The 16,138-nt window shown below is 40.9% G+C and overlaps 2 protein-coding genes across 3 annotated transcripts; one reads left to right on the forward strand and one right to left on the reverse strand.

Moving 5' to 3' along the window:
* Positions 1–136: 136 nt before the first annotated feature.
* On the forward strand, positions 137–3,757 carry slc7a6os (solute carrier family 7 member 6 opposite strand). The gene is made up of 5 exons (XM_086026442.1): positions 137–389; positions 977–1,351; positions 2,089–2,310; positions 2,394–2,532; positions 3,103–3,757. Exons 1-5 carry the CDS (start codon positions 201–203, stop codon positions 3,258–3,260), a joined length of 1,083 nt encoding a protein of 360 aa, XP_085882568.1. The 5' UTR covers positions 137–200; the 3' UTR covers positions 3,261–3,757.
* A 551-nt stretch (positions 3,758–4,308) lies between these two features.
* slc7a6 (solute carrier family 7 member 6) lies at positions 4,309–15,869 on the reverse strand. 2 transcript variants are annotated; one of them, XM_086026440.1, is made up of 10 exons: positions 15,705–15,869; positions 11,821–12,361; positions 11,121–11,246; positions 10,228–10,372; positions 10,019–10,142; positions 9,835–9,938; positions 9,670–9,766; positions 8,591–8,740; positions 7,400–7,583; positions 4,309–5,964 (listed from the first exon to the last, which is right to left on the reverse strand). In XM_086026440.1, the coding sequence occupies exons 2-10, from the start codon at positions 12,299–12,301 to the stop codon at positions 5,897–5,899; spliced, it is 1,479 nt and encodes a 492-aa protein (XP_085882566.1). In that variant the 5' UTR covers positions 12,302–12,361; positions 15,705–15,869; the 3' UTR covers positions 4,309–5,896. The 2 variants fall into 2 exon arrangements, with proteins under 2 accessions (XP_085882566.1, XP_085882567.1); XM_086026441.1 differs by having other exon boundaries at positions 11,821–12,349; positions 15,705–15,837.
* Between the last annotated feature and the right edge of the window lie 269 nt (positions 15,870–16,138).

Consider the following 16,138-nt stretch of genomic DNA (forward strand, 5'->3'; position numbering starts at 1 on the left):
AAGTCAAAACGAAATAAAAACTAATAATAATGAAAAATCCCAAATTATTAGAACCCTGTTGCGCGCCACTGAAATGCGCGCTCCCGCGGGTGGGCGGGGCTGTAGGCTCTTTCGTATCACATGACGGCAAAGAGACAAATACAGACGCAGCCAGACAGGCAAAGAAGGCACGCACGCACGCACGCAGGCGACAAACAAACATGGAGCCTAACGCCACCATTCTGCGCGTCAAAAGAAAGCGGGGCACCGACCCGGCAGATGCCTTGCTGCTCGCCTGCAAGCGCATCCGACCGGAGTCTAACCAGGCTCCCGGGGAGACGGCACCGGAGCCCGGCGAGGCCGACGTGGAGAAGTCAGTGTTCAAACTCGTGGCCACGGTAGCGACACAGGTAAGATGGCCGCGGTGTCGGCTAACCAGCTCGTGACCGGCTAGCGGCAAAACGACGTAAAGAAAGATGCTAAAAGACCACTTTAGCCACTACTAACAGGACCTTTGTCTCCTTGCCGTCTGCGGAAGACAAACTGTCGCAATAAATATGCCGTCGCTCTCAAACCCGACGCGCCGCAAGGGTGAGCAGTTATTAGCTTTGATTGTAGCCGTTATCCTGGAAACCGTACGTCACTTCTAATGACGTCATTAGAACGGATAGCTATGTGACGTAAAGGCTTATGATGGAATGTTGGGGCCCTGCACTGAGACGACCAAGTGAAATAAGATTAAAAATATTAATTATATATTTTGAAAAAAATCGTACCATGTTTGATGTGAACTCTTGTGTTGATCAGGAAGAAAATATTGAAAGATTAGATACAAAAATACATTTAAAAAATATAAGGGGGGGGGGGGGACAAATATCAAATCAAATAAAATGTGAGCCAAAAAGTAATGAATAAAAACAACAGAAATAGAAGAATTGAAACAGAAGATGGAAAAGATGTGAGAACAACTCACGATGTCATCTCTTCCCCTATTCAGGATGCCCCTGTGCAGACAGAGGTCCGCCAGGCCCTGGCCCGACCCCGCGTGGCGCACGCCCTGCGGCCATCCGCTAAGAGCTCGCAGCGCATCTTCGGCGACCTGCGCAGCGCCAAGTTGGGCATCCGGCGCGAGGAGCGCTACCGGATCCTCTCCAGCCACCGGACCACCGCTGGCCTCACGCTGCCCACCCACGCGCCGAGACACCAGGCGGGCGACGGTGGCGCAGTGGCGGCGGTGAAGGCGGAGGCGCAGGAGGAAGAGGAGGAAGAAGAAGACGCTCGGAAACGTGAGAAGTGTTTGGGTCTCGGGGAAGTTCAGGTGGTTGATCTCCTGCACGAAGATCTCCCGGGGCAAGACAAATTCCTCAGCAAGGTGAGAGGAAAACATTTTGGATGCACTTGCATTCAATAAGAAGTTGTGAGGACAAGAGTGTTTCCGAAAAAATGTCATCATGATTCCAGTGAGCAAAAGGATCGTGTTTATCCATCAGTATTAGGTCAAGAAATGTCAAGATTTTCTCGTGGCAGTGAACCAAGTCAATTTCAACAATACACAAATAGAAGAACAACAGAAATAGTTCATTGGGGGGGGATGGAAAAATAGTAGAAACAAATCTAGGACAAAAATATATGAAAAATACTAAAAATGTTAGATGGTCGGGGGGGGCTACTAAATGAAAAATAATTTTAAAAATGATGAATGCAAAAAGAGTAGAGAAAAAAAATAATTGTAATTGTTTTTTAACTAGACAAAGTACAACTGCAACAGCAAAATACTAAATATTAGGTATGAATGCAAAAATAAACCCAAAAATCTGAAATATTAAAAAAAAAAAATGGGGAAAAATATAGATATTAGACAAGCAATATAAAAATACTTGAAAAAGTATTAGGGGGAAAAATAAATATGCTTTACAAAAATGCTAGGAAAAAATACACAAATATTAGATAAAGTACCAAAATATGGAAAAACACAAATTAGAAATCAAAATTTCAGACAAAGGTAAAATATTATGAAAAACAATCAATCCAAAAACACTAGGGAAAAAATATTTTCTTTTTAAGAACAAATAAGGAACCTTGTAAAATGTTAAACGTGTTTTTTTTTAGATGCAACAGTCAGACCCTGACGTGATCCTGTGCAACAACACCAAGATGCTACGAGAGCGCCTCAGCATCCACGACCAACAGCAACGCCGGCCACACGACGATGCCAACGGGGAACAGGACGAAGGGGACTACGTGTACGACCTCTACTACCAGGAAACCGTCACGCCGGGGTGGATCCACGACATTCTGTCCGTCAGGGCCTACGCAGACCACACGCAACTGGTATGCGTTGCGTGGGTGTGCATGTAGAAGAGAACGTTATGAACGTGTCCCGAAGTTCAGAGTAAGGAATTAGCCGTCATCAGGTTCCCGAGGAGGAGGCTGGCGAGGGGGAGGCGTACGATGAGGAGGACGATGAGAACGAGGAAGACAACTGGAGAAACGACTACCCGGAAGATGAGAGCGACAGCGAGGACGGCAGCGACAGAGAAGAACGCTACGGACGTACGTCTTCTCCTTTTGTCATTAATGGTCTAATTTCAAGGTAACGGGTCCTCGTGGAGGCTGCCGATACCAGCCACTGATATTTAAAGCAAAAAAAAAAAAAAAAATTCCGACATGGAGTAAGTCTCTTGTCAGTACTTGGTGCTACGCTGTAGCCGTTCGACATTGGTGAATCAGAATGTTCATCGGAAAAGGCGTTTGTCCAGAATTATCTGTCATTGTGTAAATTGAATTTTTATGCATCATAGTTTCTAGTGAAGTGGATTTAGAGATAGTTGCTCCGTTAACTCATTCACTGCCATTGACGTATTTATTTGTCTTTTCACAGTCCAGCCATTCAATCCCAGGAATTAATCATTTTTTTTCAAATTTTTTCAAACATTAGGGTAAAAGAGGGTCTGAAAATGTCTTGCAGTAAATGAGTTAAACTTTTTATTTTTATTTTTTAACATTAAGTGACGACCGCGTAAACAGGAAGTGTCTCAAAAAAAAAAAGCAAAAGACAAAAAGGGTTACCTTCACGTGGGTGTCCATTTTGCCGCTGACATGTCCATTCCCGTTGCGTTACAGAATACTGGGATGAGGATGACAACGACCACGAGGAGGAGGACTCTTCGTGCCGCAGGAGCTGGCAACGCTACCAAAGAGAACTGCTGCAACAGCTCGGTCACCCCCAAGACCACCAGCGAGACCTCGACGACGACACGGACAAATATGACTCTGACTAAATGGGAATATGTCCTTTGTATTTTTTTAAGTACATTTGTGTGTAGGTGCGTTTGGTATGCTTTGTGCTGTTGGCGTGCGGTGCGTTCAATTTGCGTATGTGTTCTAGAGTGTTTTGTATACTGTGAAAGTGTGCGGTTGTGTTGTGTTGCGGGACCGACAATTTGGGGGATCATCAGTTTTGGCCCATGTTTTTCTTTGTTGAAGTTGAGCGTGTTACTACAGAAAGAATGCTTGTTGGTAGCGATGGGGCAAATGAAGCTTCGTGAAGCACTTCTGATATTTATTAACGCCTCTAGATGGCACTCGGTTTAAAGATGCAGTGGAAGTGTAATACATTTCCATTGCACTAGCGTTTTATCTCTAAACCAAGAGTACCATCTAGAGGAGTTAAAAAAAAAAATGCTTCATGAAGCTTTATTTTCGCCTCACTACCTCTTGGATATCCATTTGTAAATATGTGTATAACAGATTTGAAAATAAATGTTAAAAGCACTCACTGATGTTGCTGCTGCTTGTGTGATTCCCCATTAAGCCCTTAAAATCACTTTTTTTTTGCAAAATCCATTTGTTCTTGTACTTATTTTGGCATTAAATCTGTACCAAAATTGTTAATTTTCTAGGCTTTTAACTCGTGATGGACTGATGAAGCACATGTAATTATTTTGACTCTTCGAGATGGCACGCTTGGTTTAAACATGCAGTAGACATTTTTATACATTTCCATTACGCTAGCCGTATTCTTTAAACCAAACAGAACCATCGAGAGGAGTGCTTCATGAAGCTTCGTTTTCCCATCACTACCGTTTACAGATAAAAGCATCCCCACCCCCAATAACTTAACATAAATTGGAGTATCCTATTAACACTTTGTCACTATTTTCTATTCTGATTTCAAACGTTAAGTACATGTAGCAATGACATGCACGGGCAATGTATATACGTAATATGAGGTGATGATACATTTAGATTTTCAGTCACAACAGCCCTCTTGCGGGAAACCATAACTGACGTGGCCTGAAATGGAAAATTGAGTTTGACACCCTCATGTACAACATGACACATTTGATGATCAGTTTCCCTTTAATACGTGTAACAAATAGTGATGTCATGAATTTCTCTGTAGTGATTTCGTACGATATATCAAATTCTCTTCAAATGGTACAAATATCAACATGAAGAAGTCAAAGGCTTTCTAAAGTTGGGTGGGCCACATATACTGTAAGGCTAGCAATGCAATTCATGCAAGAGATAGATTCAGTTAAAACACTGTGGACTTGTATAAACCGTACTCGGTGACAAAGCGTATTGTAATAATTTTGTTACTGTCCAACAAAACACACTTTGTCCCCAACTTTATCTATTAGAAGAACAAGAAAGATATTAGGTTTATTTGTTAAATTTAGTGTCTCCAAATTTGTTGCAAAATTGTCATTTCATTTGTAAACGCCAATAATGTTTTGCTTTTCAGCCCCAACAAAAGAGACATATTTGCGTTATGCTTTTTTGTTGTTGTTGGTCCTTCGTATTGTCAAATTTGCTGAGGTTTTTCATTTGCAAAACATTTTTATTTGTGTTTCACAGAAAAATCAAAGGAAATGATTACTACTTTTGGGCAAAAAAAGATTTTTTTGGTTGGTCCTACAAGGGCCATACCAACTTTATGAAAACAAATGATGGTTCGTTCAACAAAAAGAGCATGTTTCTAAATTGCGAGTTTCGGTTATGGTTCTTTTTTTTTTTTTTTTGTTAAAATGTTGCGATTGTGAATGACAAATTAAAAAATATATACTTTGGGCAAAAAAACCCAGGACATTTTAAGATTCTTACATAGTTTATTAAACAAAAACAAAAAGTATCTGTATCTTCATTTTTATTCTACCCATTCAGTGTTTTTAAAATGTAAACACAAATATTTGTCTTTTGTTTCAGACAAAAATGTAAAAAAGGACTTTTAAAGAATTTGGAGATACATGCATGGGACATATTTTGGATTTAAAAGCCTGATTATTTATCACATTTTTATTTGAAACAGATCATTTTTCTTTGTGTTTTGACAAAAACAAAACAAAAATACTTGTAAATTCAATTTTGTTCTTTTCGAAGACCAACAATAAGCAATAACAAAAAAAAAAAAAAATCTGTTTTTGACGGGAAAAAAAAGGGCAAGATACTTTTAGTTGGACAGCAACAATGTTTATATATTATTAAATAATATACTACCTGAATTTTTATTCCCACCGGTTCCTATTGTCTTTTTAGTAGTTGCACTGTGATGAGTCCTCTCTGTTTCATGTTGTATTAAAGAGCTAAAACACTGACAGGCATCCTTAGAAATCGACCTGACTTAATCCTGAAACATTTCGCCCAGGCCCCAAAGGCAGTCACGTGACAAGTACATTGACATAGGCTCAGTAAACACCGCAAAGAAAACCACCTGAAGAGAAGCCACAAGCCGTGGCAAGTCGTTGGCTTAGGAGGTAAATCAATAAAAGAAGAAAAAAATGTAAGTGCACTGCACCACTTTCCCGCCTGACTGCACAGAACAAGTAGTCAAGTCAAGAAGTAAAACAAGAAAAAGTCAGACCTTTTTTTTTTTTGTTTGTTTGTTTGCCATCATCCAGCTGGCGGAGTCTCTTTACTCACTCTTGTCCGACTCCGTGAGGACGCAGAAGCACGTGTACTGAGTGCAGTGGGTCAGGGAACCTGCGCGCACAAGCCACAAAGGAATGATCACTGAACTGAAACGCACATCAATGATACTTTTACTTCAAAAATATATTTAGTATTTGTGTTGAATGAATTCAATCAATGTAGCTTTGTTCAAAAATTACCCCAAATAATCGTTTTAAAATGCAAAACGCTGTTTTTATTTGTGCCTCGATTACTGTGATGAAATTGTGAAAAGTCATCGGTAATTATTTTGTATTCACATATTGGCAGGGCACGCGTTACTCAGCCAACGGCTGACTTTAGACACTTGAGTGCATGTTGTATAAAGAATAAAGCACGAATACTGAAAATCGGCACCCATTGAAATGTGTTGGGGGGGGGGGTAAAAAATGAAAAAAAAAAAAACTTTCAATACGTGTTTTCCACAAAAAACGGGTGGAAATGGGGACAAAGGCAAGACAAGACAGCTTAATTTATGAAGCGCATTTCATACACAAGGTAACTGTCAATGTGCTTGTTAAAATTAAAAAATACAACATTTCAAAGCATTTCCAAACACAAGAATTGAAGACATTTAACAGCAAAGTAAAGTAAATACAAGTAGCTCGCTAAAATTACGAAAAAGATATGGAGTGCAAGGACAAGATGGTGGGGAAAAAAAACCGTTAGAATAATTGTACATAAGTTATCCCATATTTACTTTTATAATTATTGTAAGGCATTTATTCAGCATTATAAACTTGTTTGAATCATGGAAGTCAAAGTTTTTTGTGAAGAAAGTGGAATGTGAGAAGGACGCAGCTGTAATTATTCTTAAAAGTGTAGTCGACGACGGACGCACGTTTGGACTTAGATGTGGCCCGGCATATAGACGAGTAGTATTTTTCGTAAAATGTCCAGCTCTGTTGATTACACCCAGAATAAATAGAACAAAGTGGTTCTTTAAAAACAGACATTAGTGTAGGTTTGACGGGGACTCACATTCAAAAAGAAGAAGCTTTACTTCCTGACGTTTTTCTTTCAAATTTAAACCATGTCAAATTAAATAGTGGACCAATCTTGATTACACCCACAATAAAAAGAAGAAAACAGTTCTTTAAAAAAAATCCACAAAATAGCTGGATTGCAAACCCGTAATCCTTGATGGGGGGGTGAGGGTGATATTTATTTATTTTTTACTCCTTCAAATTTGGCAGGCTTGTTAACAATACTCTTCTTTGTGGCATGTCAAATCTACAAGACTTTTTTTGTCGTTGCTTTACAGGGCCATTATTGTTCAAGGATTATAACATGTGACCCTTTGAAGTCCTTTTAGCTATTAACATTCGTTTTGCATTGCTCTTTATCCGCCCGGCAACAGCAGCTGGAGGTTCAATCACGGAGGCGCTAACTTTTTGTAGCCTGCCTGCTGCCTAAATGGGCTAGCGCAACAAAACCACAGCTGACTCATGACGACGAGGCAACTCACGCAGGAGCTTGGTGATGATGGGCGGGCGTTTGGACTCGGGCAGGTAAACGCCCAGGAAGTAGACGGGCACCCCCGAGAGGGCGATGGCGATGCCGATCAGGGAGTTGAGCGTGTCGCTGTAGAGCGGCACGGCCACCAGGAACACGGCGCACATGCAGAACACCAGCGGGTACAGCAGGCTCAGCTGCCACACAAAAATATTTGCAATATTGCGGCCAAACCTCGACAGAAGACGGACTGTGATAGTTTCATCATGTTTATGATGCTCAGAGGTGGGTAGAGTAGCCAAAAATTGCACGCAAGTCAAAGTACTGCTACTTCAGAATAATATGACTCAAGTAGAAATAAAAAGTAGTCTAAATAATTACTTGGGTAAAAAGGTACTTGGTGAAAAAACTACTCAAGTACTGAGTAACTAGCAACGTTGTCTCATTTTTTTTTTTTTTTTTAAAACAACCATTCAATCAGGCGAAAATACAAAATAACCACCTTCAGGCAAATTTAAGGCCATCCAATCAATAAAACGAATGACCTTTAATTAAAAAATATCTTAAAAATAATCCTAAAGTAAATTCAAGTACTTTAATAAACAAAATAATAATAGCATAAATAAAAAAAATAAATTAAGCACAAGTAGCACAACATTTCAGCCCCTGTACTTTTTTTCAAACAGGCTCCGCAGGCAGAACAACGTTGGTCGCCCATGAACTCATATAAACTGTGTGTGTGTGCGTGCCTGTGACAAAAGATGCAAAAACAAACATAGTCGGCATTGCTGCGTGACATTCTCGATCCGTTCCATCCGAAAACAACTCTTTCCCGCAGCTGAAGTTGAATATGATTACGTGACGAGATTGCAGACAGAGAGACACAGAGACAGAGACAGAGAGACAGAGAGACAGAGAGACAGAGAGAGAGAGAGAGAGAGAGAGAGAGAGAGAGAGAGAGAGAGAGAGAGAGAGAGAGAGAGAGAGAGAGAGAGAGAGAGAGAGAGAGATAATGTAGCGGAGTAAGAGTGCAGTTTCTTCTTCGCAAATCTACTCAAGTAAAAGTAAAAAGTATAGTGATTTGAAACTACTCCTAGAAGTACAAAATTTGCCCAAACTTACTCAAGTAAATGTAACGGAGTAAGCGCAACTCGTTACTACCCACCCCTGATTATGCGCTTTAGTAGAAGTGGTGGTGCTTTACTTTGAGCGGTCTGTGTCGTCGCGGTTCCTTCCATCTTAGGTAGATCTGTCCTGCGATGGACAAGCCCATGAAGAACCAGTAGCTGAAGCTGTAGTAGTTGATGAGCTGGAAGACATCCTCCACCGTCAAGTAGATGAGTGACATCACGCACTGGAAACAACAAATATCTTATAACATCATTTTATCGTTGCTGTCCCCCCCCACACCCCAAAAAATCCACACATTTTTAAAAGTACATTTGGATGAGAATTGCAGCCGCTTGCACTATTCTTCATCTAACTAATTGGGTTCTTTCTTTGACAGAACATACAGTTACATAATGTTGGCAAAATGCTTTAAAAAAAAAAAAAAAAAAAAAAGGACCAATCACGGCTCAGATTCAGAGAACAGGTCAGCTGTGATTGGTCGTTGTAAGCAGTTGTGATGTCTTTTTCAGTCGACAGAAGACAAAATGGCCACCCCCGGAGATGGCTAAAAACGAGTGCATTTTGCTACTTAACTTATATTCCACAAACGCAAAATTAATCAGAATGTTGTGTTTCAACTAGTGGGCCTGCTGGGAACATATTCTTGAAAAAAATATGCTTGGGTTGACTTCCGCTTCAACGCAAACTTTTTCTTTTTTCAAGAATATGTTCTATGAAAGCCCACTAGTTGAAACAGGGTATTCTCGATAAATTTTGCGTTTGTGGAATACGAGTTAATCCACTCTTTTTTAGCCATCTCTGGGGGGCGTCCATTTCGTCTTCTGTCGACTGAAAATGACATCACAACCGCTCACAGCGACCAATCACGGCTCAGATTCAGAAAACAGGTCAGCTGTGATAATCGATAATCTGTGTCGACAGAAGACAAAATGGCCGCCCCCTAGTTGTGTTTCAACTAGTGGGCCTGCTGGTAACATATTCTTGAAAAAAATATGTTTGGGTTGACTTCCGCTTTAAAGAACAAAAATCCCTCTCTGCCTGAACCAGATTGAAAAACAATCCTTTACTTTTTGGGGCCAAATTTCTTCAAAATAGTGGCGGCTAGAGCACTGACGAGAAAATGAAAGTAGAATAGAAGAGAGTATTGCATACGTTGAAGATGAGAGCGGGGACGGGCGTGAATCTCTGCGTGTGGATCATGGACAAGGCGTCTGGAAGGTGACCCTCGCGGGAACCCACAAAAAATAACCTGCGCGCACACACAGCCAGCAAATGTGAGGCCGAGGCAGAGAAAACGGCGCTGGATTGAACTCTTACCTGGACGCGGCGATGATGGAGGCGTTGAGGCCACCGTAGCAGGACAGCGCCACGGCGATGGGGATGGTCCAGCTCATCACGCCTAACGTGTGGTCTGCAAACGTCTCAACACGCAAGCAGAATTCCTCCACGTTTGAATCAGGATGGTCCACTGGAATCCCGTAGCGATAAAACGATGCCTTACCACGGCCACGGCGTCGCTCGCCAGTATGGCGCTGATGTCCAGCACGGCGTAGTAGGCCACGTTGGTGAGGATGTAGATGCTGGTGACGATGGGCATGGAGATGGCGATGGCCAGAGGAAGGTTCCTGCAAAAAGAGCCCATGAGAATCACGCCACTCCGACACAGGGGGATGGAACGTGAGAAAAAAACCCCCAAAAAACGGGGCCAACCTTTCGGGGTTTTTGATCTCCTCGGTGACAAAGTTGAGCGTGTCCCAGCCCGAGTAGGAGAAGAGCGCCGAATAGAGCGCGAGGGCGATGTTGCCGGGGTCGGTGGAGGAGCCCTGGAAGGACGACTCGAAGTTGCCGGTGTAACCTCAGCAACAGAGACACAAACCTTTTGTCACTTTTTGGGGGTTTGAATTTGTGTCTAATTTGTTTTTTTCCTAATATTCTTTTATTTTTTTTTGTCAGAACAGCTTGTTATTTTTTTTGTTGTCAAAAATGTCATGATATTTTGTGTGTTTTTTAGATCTAAAGTCAGTGTACTGCAGTCCTGATATTTTTTAATGTTCTGCTCTATTTTCCTAATTCAATTTTTCCTAATATCTTATCCATACTATGTTTGGTCATTTAAAAAAGAAATAAAATAGAATATTTAGTATTCTGTCATAACTGAGTTTTTTTTTTTTTTTCATAGTGTTAAATTGTTTTAACATATGTAAAGTTTCCCCCTAATATGTTTTTGTATTTTTGCTAATGGATTTGTTTATTGTCTTGTAAATTGCATATGATATTTGGTTTTTCCTAATATTTTTGTAGTTTTAGGGTCCGAGCAGCAAGGTCCCTATTGTTCTTATAATATTCGTGTATTATGTTAAAATATTACATTTAATGTCTTATTTTTCTTGTCTTTTTGATGCCATATGTGTTTTTTTTTTGCCTAACATATATATTTTTTAATTATCATTTCTAATTAGATTTTTGTCGAACATTTTTGTCACATATTGTACATTGTTTTCATTCTTCCTTCTAATATCTAGGTATTTTACATCATAGATTCTCGTCTTTTTTGTTGCACCAGTTTTTTTCCTTTTTTCCCCCCTAATATTTTATTGGCTCACCTTGGCACAGCTTGACAACGCCTGTGATGATGATGACGATGAGGGCGACCACCTTGGCGTAGGTGAACACATCCTGCACGCGGGTGCCCCACTTCACGTAAGCCGAGTTGATGAAGGTGAGGAGGCCTGAGGAGGGGACGCGCACACGCGGGTTTGAGTGGATGATGTCATCAGTCACTATGCTAAAGGGGAAGTCAAGTCAAAAATGTTCTCCGTACATGTAAAAGTGTGTTTTATGCACCCCCAATAGTCTAAACCCAATATTCTGATGAATATCGCATTTGTGCAATATGAATTAAGAAGAAAAATCCACCACTTTTTATCTATCTCAGGTGTCGGCCATTTTGCCTTGGACTGCCGGTCGTTACCTGACCCCTTAGGCACTGCGATGTCATTTTTAGTGCACAGCGAGTGGCAGTCCAAGGCAAAACGGCAGGCCCCATGAGATGGCCAAAAAGAGGCGGATTTTTCATGCTAAATTACATTCCACAAACACAATAATAACTCTTTGAGCGCCGGTGACCTAACGAGGAGCGCCAGGGGTCAACCACATTTTTCTGTGGAAATGGGCGGGGGAAAAGTCTTGGCCGAGAAAAGTCTTGGCCGACTTTGGTTTGATCATTGAGGTGCGTGTGTAAAAAAAAATAAAATGAAAAAAAAAAAAAAAAAAAAAAACACGAACTATGGCCGGCACACGTACATATGCATGCGGCGGCGATGAGGCGCGAGGCGGCGTAGGGCGGCTCGCACGTGGGGAAGAGCGGCTGCACCAGGTAGTTGGCAAAGGTGATAGCGATGACGGCCTGGCTGGTGGGCTCGATGATCAGCAGGCTGGTCCACAGGCGCACGAAGGCCAGGAAGCCGCCAAAGGACTCCAGGATGTACGCGTACGACGCCCCCGACTTGGTGACGGTGGTGCCCAGCTCGGCGTAGCACAGCGCGCCCACCACCGAGAACAGGCCGCCCGCCGCCCAGATGACCAGCGACAGCCCGTAGGAGGCGCTGTAGAAGAGCACGCCCTTGGGTGACACGAAGATGCCCGAGCCGATCATGTTGCCCACGATGAGGCTAACGCCGTTCAGGAGGGAGATCTCCTTCTTCAGCTGCATGCTCTCCTTTGGGGGCGCCGCCGCCGGCCCGCCGTCACACGACGCCGTCTTGGAGGCTTCCTGGTCCGACATGTTGGCGCCGGCCGGGGTCAGCTGACGTTCAGTCAGCGGTGGTGACCTCTGCGGGGAGATCTTGATCACAATAGAACAGGAAAATGGAACTGAATGCCACATAGAGTTATTGTGGCAAATATAAAGTTTGCCTTTTAGGGGCGTGACCTGCTGATGTGGAATCTGAGTGTGAATTATTGACAAATTTAGCTTTTGTGGGGTTTTTTTGGGGGGTTTTTTTTCTGTGAAACATAACCCCAGTTATTGGCTGAAAAAGTCGCCTATTCACATATTGACTTTCTGTAACACCTTAAGATGGCAGCAAAGCCAGGTCCAAATGAGTAAAAGGTCCAGTTCCAGGAAGTATGTCGAAGTGATGCATCTCAAGTGCAAGACAACCTTTGGATATTGGAGAGGACCTAAGTTTAGTCTGGGTTGCTAGTGGAAGTTAGGAGAGTCTTCACAGCATGCAATTTATTTCTGATTGCAATGTTGTAAGATGAGTTTAAAATTACCTCAAAGGGTTTTTCATAATGTAGTATGTACGTTATGATTTAAATTACTGATATAGGCAATTACAAAACATTTTGGGGGGGGGGGCATCAATAAAAAAAATGGTAAAAATAGGATGAAAAAAAACAAATATTAAGAAAGATACATTTAGGAAGAAATACACAGGTGTGTTGACTTTTTTGTGACAAATAAAAAAAATTGTAAAAATAGGATAAAAAAACCAAATATTAAGAAAGATACATTTAGGAAGAAATACACAGGTGTGTTGGCTTTTTTGTGACAATAACCATAGAATAGGTAATGAAACGTGTTAGTGTAGTAACAAAGCGGCACGTAGGATTGACTCCATGCGTGAGTATAGCTTTTTCGTGATTATAACCATAGCACAGGAAACGGAGCTTATCACAAAGTCGTGCTAGCTTAACAACAAAGCTCTAGATCAACTCCATCCGCCAGTATTGTTTCGCTTTTCCCAAAGAGCGTGATGATAACCACAGAACAGGGAATACACCTTATTTGACTTGAGCATTAGCATAGTCAAGTGTCATTTGCATTTTACTTTACAGTGTATATTTTTGCACCATTCATTTATTTGCACGTAGCGTTAGCGTAGCAACATTACAGTCCAGAGGATGAACTCCATGCCTCTTTTGCTTTTGGTGGGGGGATTTTTTTTTTTTTTTTTTTTTTTAATTGACACTACATAGGTTCAACTCCAAATGTGTCTTTAGCGTTTTCTTTGGATTTTTTTGGTGATGTGGCAAGTTTCAGTTCTAGACTACAAGGTCTATAAATAAGATGTGTTCTCACTGTGAGGTCATCACATATTGCGCCATAAAAGGAGCACGCCCCCTGTTAAGTGGAACCTCGTTACTGGAAACGCTTGTCACACGGGCGCGTAATAAGAAGCGAGCGGAGGCCACGCCTGTTGTGTAACAGTCGCAAAAAGGCGACACATGGTGACAAATGAATTCATGTTGGATCAAGGCCAATGTGTGTCCCGTTGATCTATGATCTTGATTTTTTCTCCTCAGTGGAACACAGCTAACAGATTACTGTAACACCAATCTGAATGCAGCACCAATTAATTTTGTTTCATGAACTAATGTTGCAGTGGCAAAAAAGGCGGGAGAGTGCTGCCATTTTTTAAATCATTATTTCAGGGCGATTTTAATTAATTTGAGCATCTCAGCTTTCTGATGAAAGGTGATTCAAAGATGACCGTTGTTGTCATTTATAGACCTATTAAAGCCTATTAAAGCAAATTAGAGACACGTCTCAAACCTTCCCTTCTGTGCCAAGATTGTCAAGAAAGTGGATTTTTAATCAAGTCAGCAATTTCTTGAACTCAAATGGACTCTTTGATCAATTCCAATCAATGACAGAAACAGCTCTTATTAAAGTCTTAAATCTAATATTGAACACTGACGCACGGAAGGTGTCGGTCCTAGCCTTGTTGGATCTTGTTGAATTCAATTGATCATAGTACACTATTGAACAGTTCGGAGTTTTGGTCCTGTGCTTTTGGTTGTGTGAAGCACATTGAGTTGTCTTGTGTTTGAAACGTGCTAAGTAAATAAAGTTGACTATGAAATATATTTTAATGAAAGAAAGTGTGTTTATTCAAATAGATTTTACTGAATATATATTGTTGCTCTAATACTCACCAGACGAGGTAGGAGGGGCGACACCGTTTCTAAACAAGATCTACATCGCACCATTTAAATGACGTCATTTGTGTTTGATTGAGGCATATAGTGCTTCCTGTCTCCTGAAGAACACATACGGAAAAAAAAGCTGATAGTCTACCCTGTGGGTCTTTAACCAGATATTTTTTAAATCATATTTATATAGTTTAACGGAATATCACTATTTTAAAATTATATTTTACTAAATTATCATTATTAATTAATTAGACCTTTGTTTATTATTTAAAACTATGACATATATGCCGGAGAAGCCACCGGTGTAGCAACAATGACCTAAATCATACAAATTAATGCAAATGATTATTAACGCTTTAGATGAAAAAAAAAAAGTGTTTGGTCAATGGAAAGAAATAATAAAGCATGAGAAAATTATAAGAAAGCATTGAGAAAGTTGATAGGTTGTCCCACGGGTCTTTCACTCCCGACAATACAAAATATTAAAAACAAATAAAAATGGACACTCATATTTTATTTTACATATATATTTTACACAATATTTAGGTCTATTATTACTCCTTTAAAAAATATGTAAAACACTGGCGCCATGTAGGAGGAGCCACCACCTGACCTACATTGTACAAATTAACTTATTTCGGTATGTGACAAAAATTCAAAGAGAAAGCCAAACATGTTTTATAACGTTTTCAATTTTTCGTCCTAAAAAATAAATCCCATTAAAACAGACATGGTGGTGGTTTTGGGGGGGGGGTGATACAGCCTGTTTTGCCTTGAGCTTATTCTCGGTGACGAGTTGACGCCAATTATTAACAAGATTTTAATTTTATGACTGTTTTAATACGTATGTATTCGTTCTTAAGAATAAACTCGGGGAGAGGACATCTTTGACAAAAGCCGGCGGCGTCTGTTGTTTAAACATCAGGAAGAGCACAGTTACCGTCAATCACAGCTTCACTTCCACACGACTTTCAAAACAAGGCAAAAAAGGACGGCATAAACGGTGCGTAATTCGACAAGATGGATAAAGAAATGTTTTATTTTGTAATTAATTTTTTTCGAGCCCCGTGGTCCTCCGGTGTTATCACGACATAGCCAGGACCGAGGCTTCCCGCATTTGTCCCCACAAAAAAAGCAGCCTATACTCCCCCCACCCCGTCCGAAAATTAGTCCAAAACGACCCCACTGTGTGTGTGTGTGTTGTTTGAAAAAAAAAAAAGACCCCCGTGTGTGCGTCCCGGTGGTACCTGAGCAGACCTCCTCCTCCAACTGAAGTCTGACAGCCGGCGTCCGGAGAGAAGAGTGTATCACCACCCGCACCTGGAGACAACTGGCTCTGCTGCGACGCTGTGACGTCATCACGCATCGTAGCGGAACGATACGGCAAAGACGTTACACGCTTTTCATTTTGTATTTCGTAACAAATTGCCATAAAGAGCATGCATTGTATTTCTTTCTCTAATAGTTTTTTTTTAATTTAAATATTTAATACTGCGCAGTATTATGTAAAGTCAAGTAGGTGTGGCTTGCACGTCTTTATTTCAAATGGCTGATGGAGCAGGAGCTGCTTGATGGAGACAACAACAAAATATTTGGTTTGAAATTTGAATCAAATTACATACATATTTTTGATATATTAAATAAAAGCTGAACAGCACAAAACAAATTGAAAAATTACGTT

Source organism: Filicampus tigris, chromosome 3 (assembly GCF_054856515.1).
Source record: "Filicampus tigris isolate MCC_2025a chromosome 3, RoL_Ftig_1.0, whole genome shotgun sequence".
In the NCBI taxonomy this organism is placed as follows: Eukaryota; Metazoa; Chordata; class Actinopteri; order Syngnathiformes; family Syngnathidae; genus Filicampus; species Filicampus tigris.

What these genes read in the sequence shown, in the direction of transcription:
- slc7a6 (XM_086026440.1), bottom strand. Translation starts at nt 12,301, where the DNA reads ATGTCGGACCAGGAAGCCTCCAAGACGGCGTCGTGTGACGGCGGGCCG. An exon ending in GAGATCAAAAACCCCGAAAG is followed by an intron (nt 10,143 to 10,227) that starts GTTGGCCCCGTT and finishes CTCTTTTTGCAG; the next exon opens with GAACCTTCCTCTGGCCATCG. An exon ending in CGAGCGACGCCGTGGCCGTG is followed by an intron (nt 9,939 to 10,018) that starts GTAAGGCATCGT and finishes TTGCGTGTTGAG; the next exon opens with ACGTTTGCAGACCACACGTT.
- slc7a6os (XM_086026442.1), top strand. Translation starts at nt 201, where the DNA reads ATGGAGCCTAACGCCACCATTCTGCGCGTCAAAAGAAAGCGGGGCACC. An exon ending in ACGCAGACCACACGCAACTG is followed by an intron (nt 2,311 to 2,393) that starts GTATGCGTTGCG and finishes AGCCGTCATCAG; the next exon opens with GTTCCCGAGGAGGAGGCTGG. An exon ending in CAGAGAAGAACGCTACGGAC is followed by an intron (nt 2,533 to 3,102) that starts GTACGTCTTCTC and finishes GTTGCGTTACAG; the next exon opens with AATACTGGGATGAGGATGAC.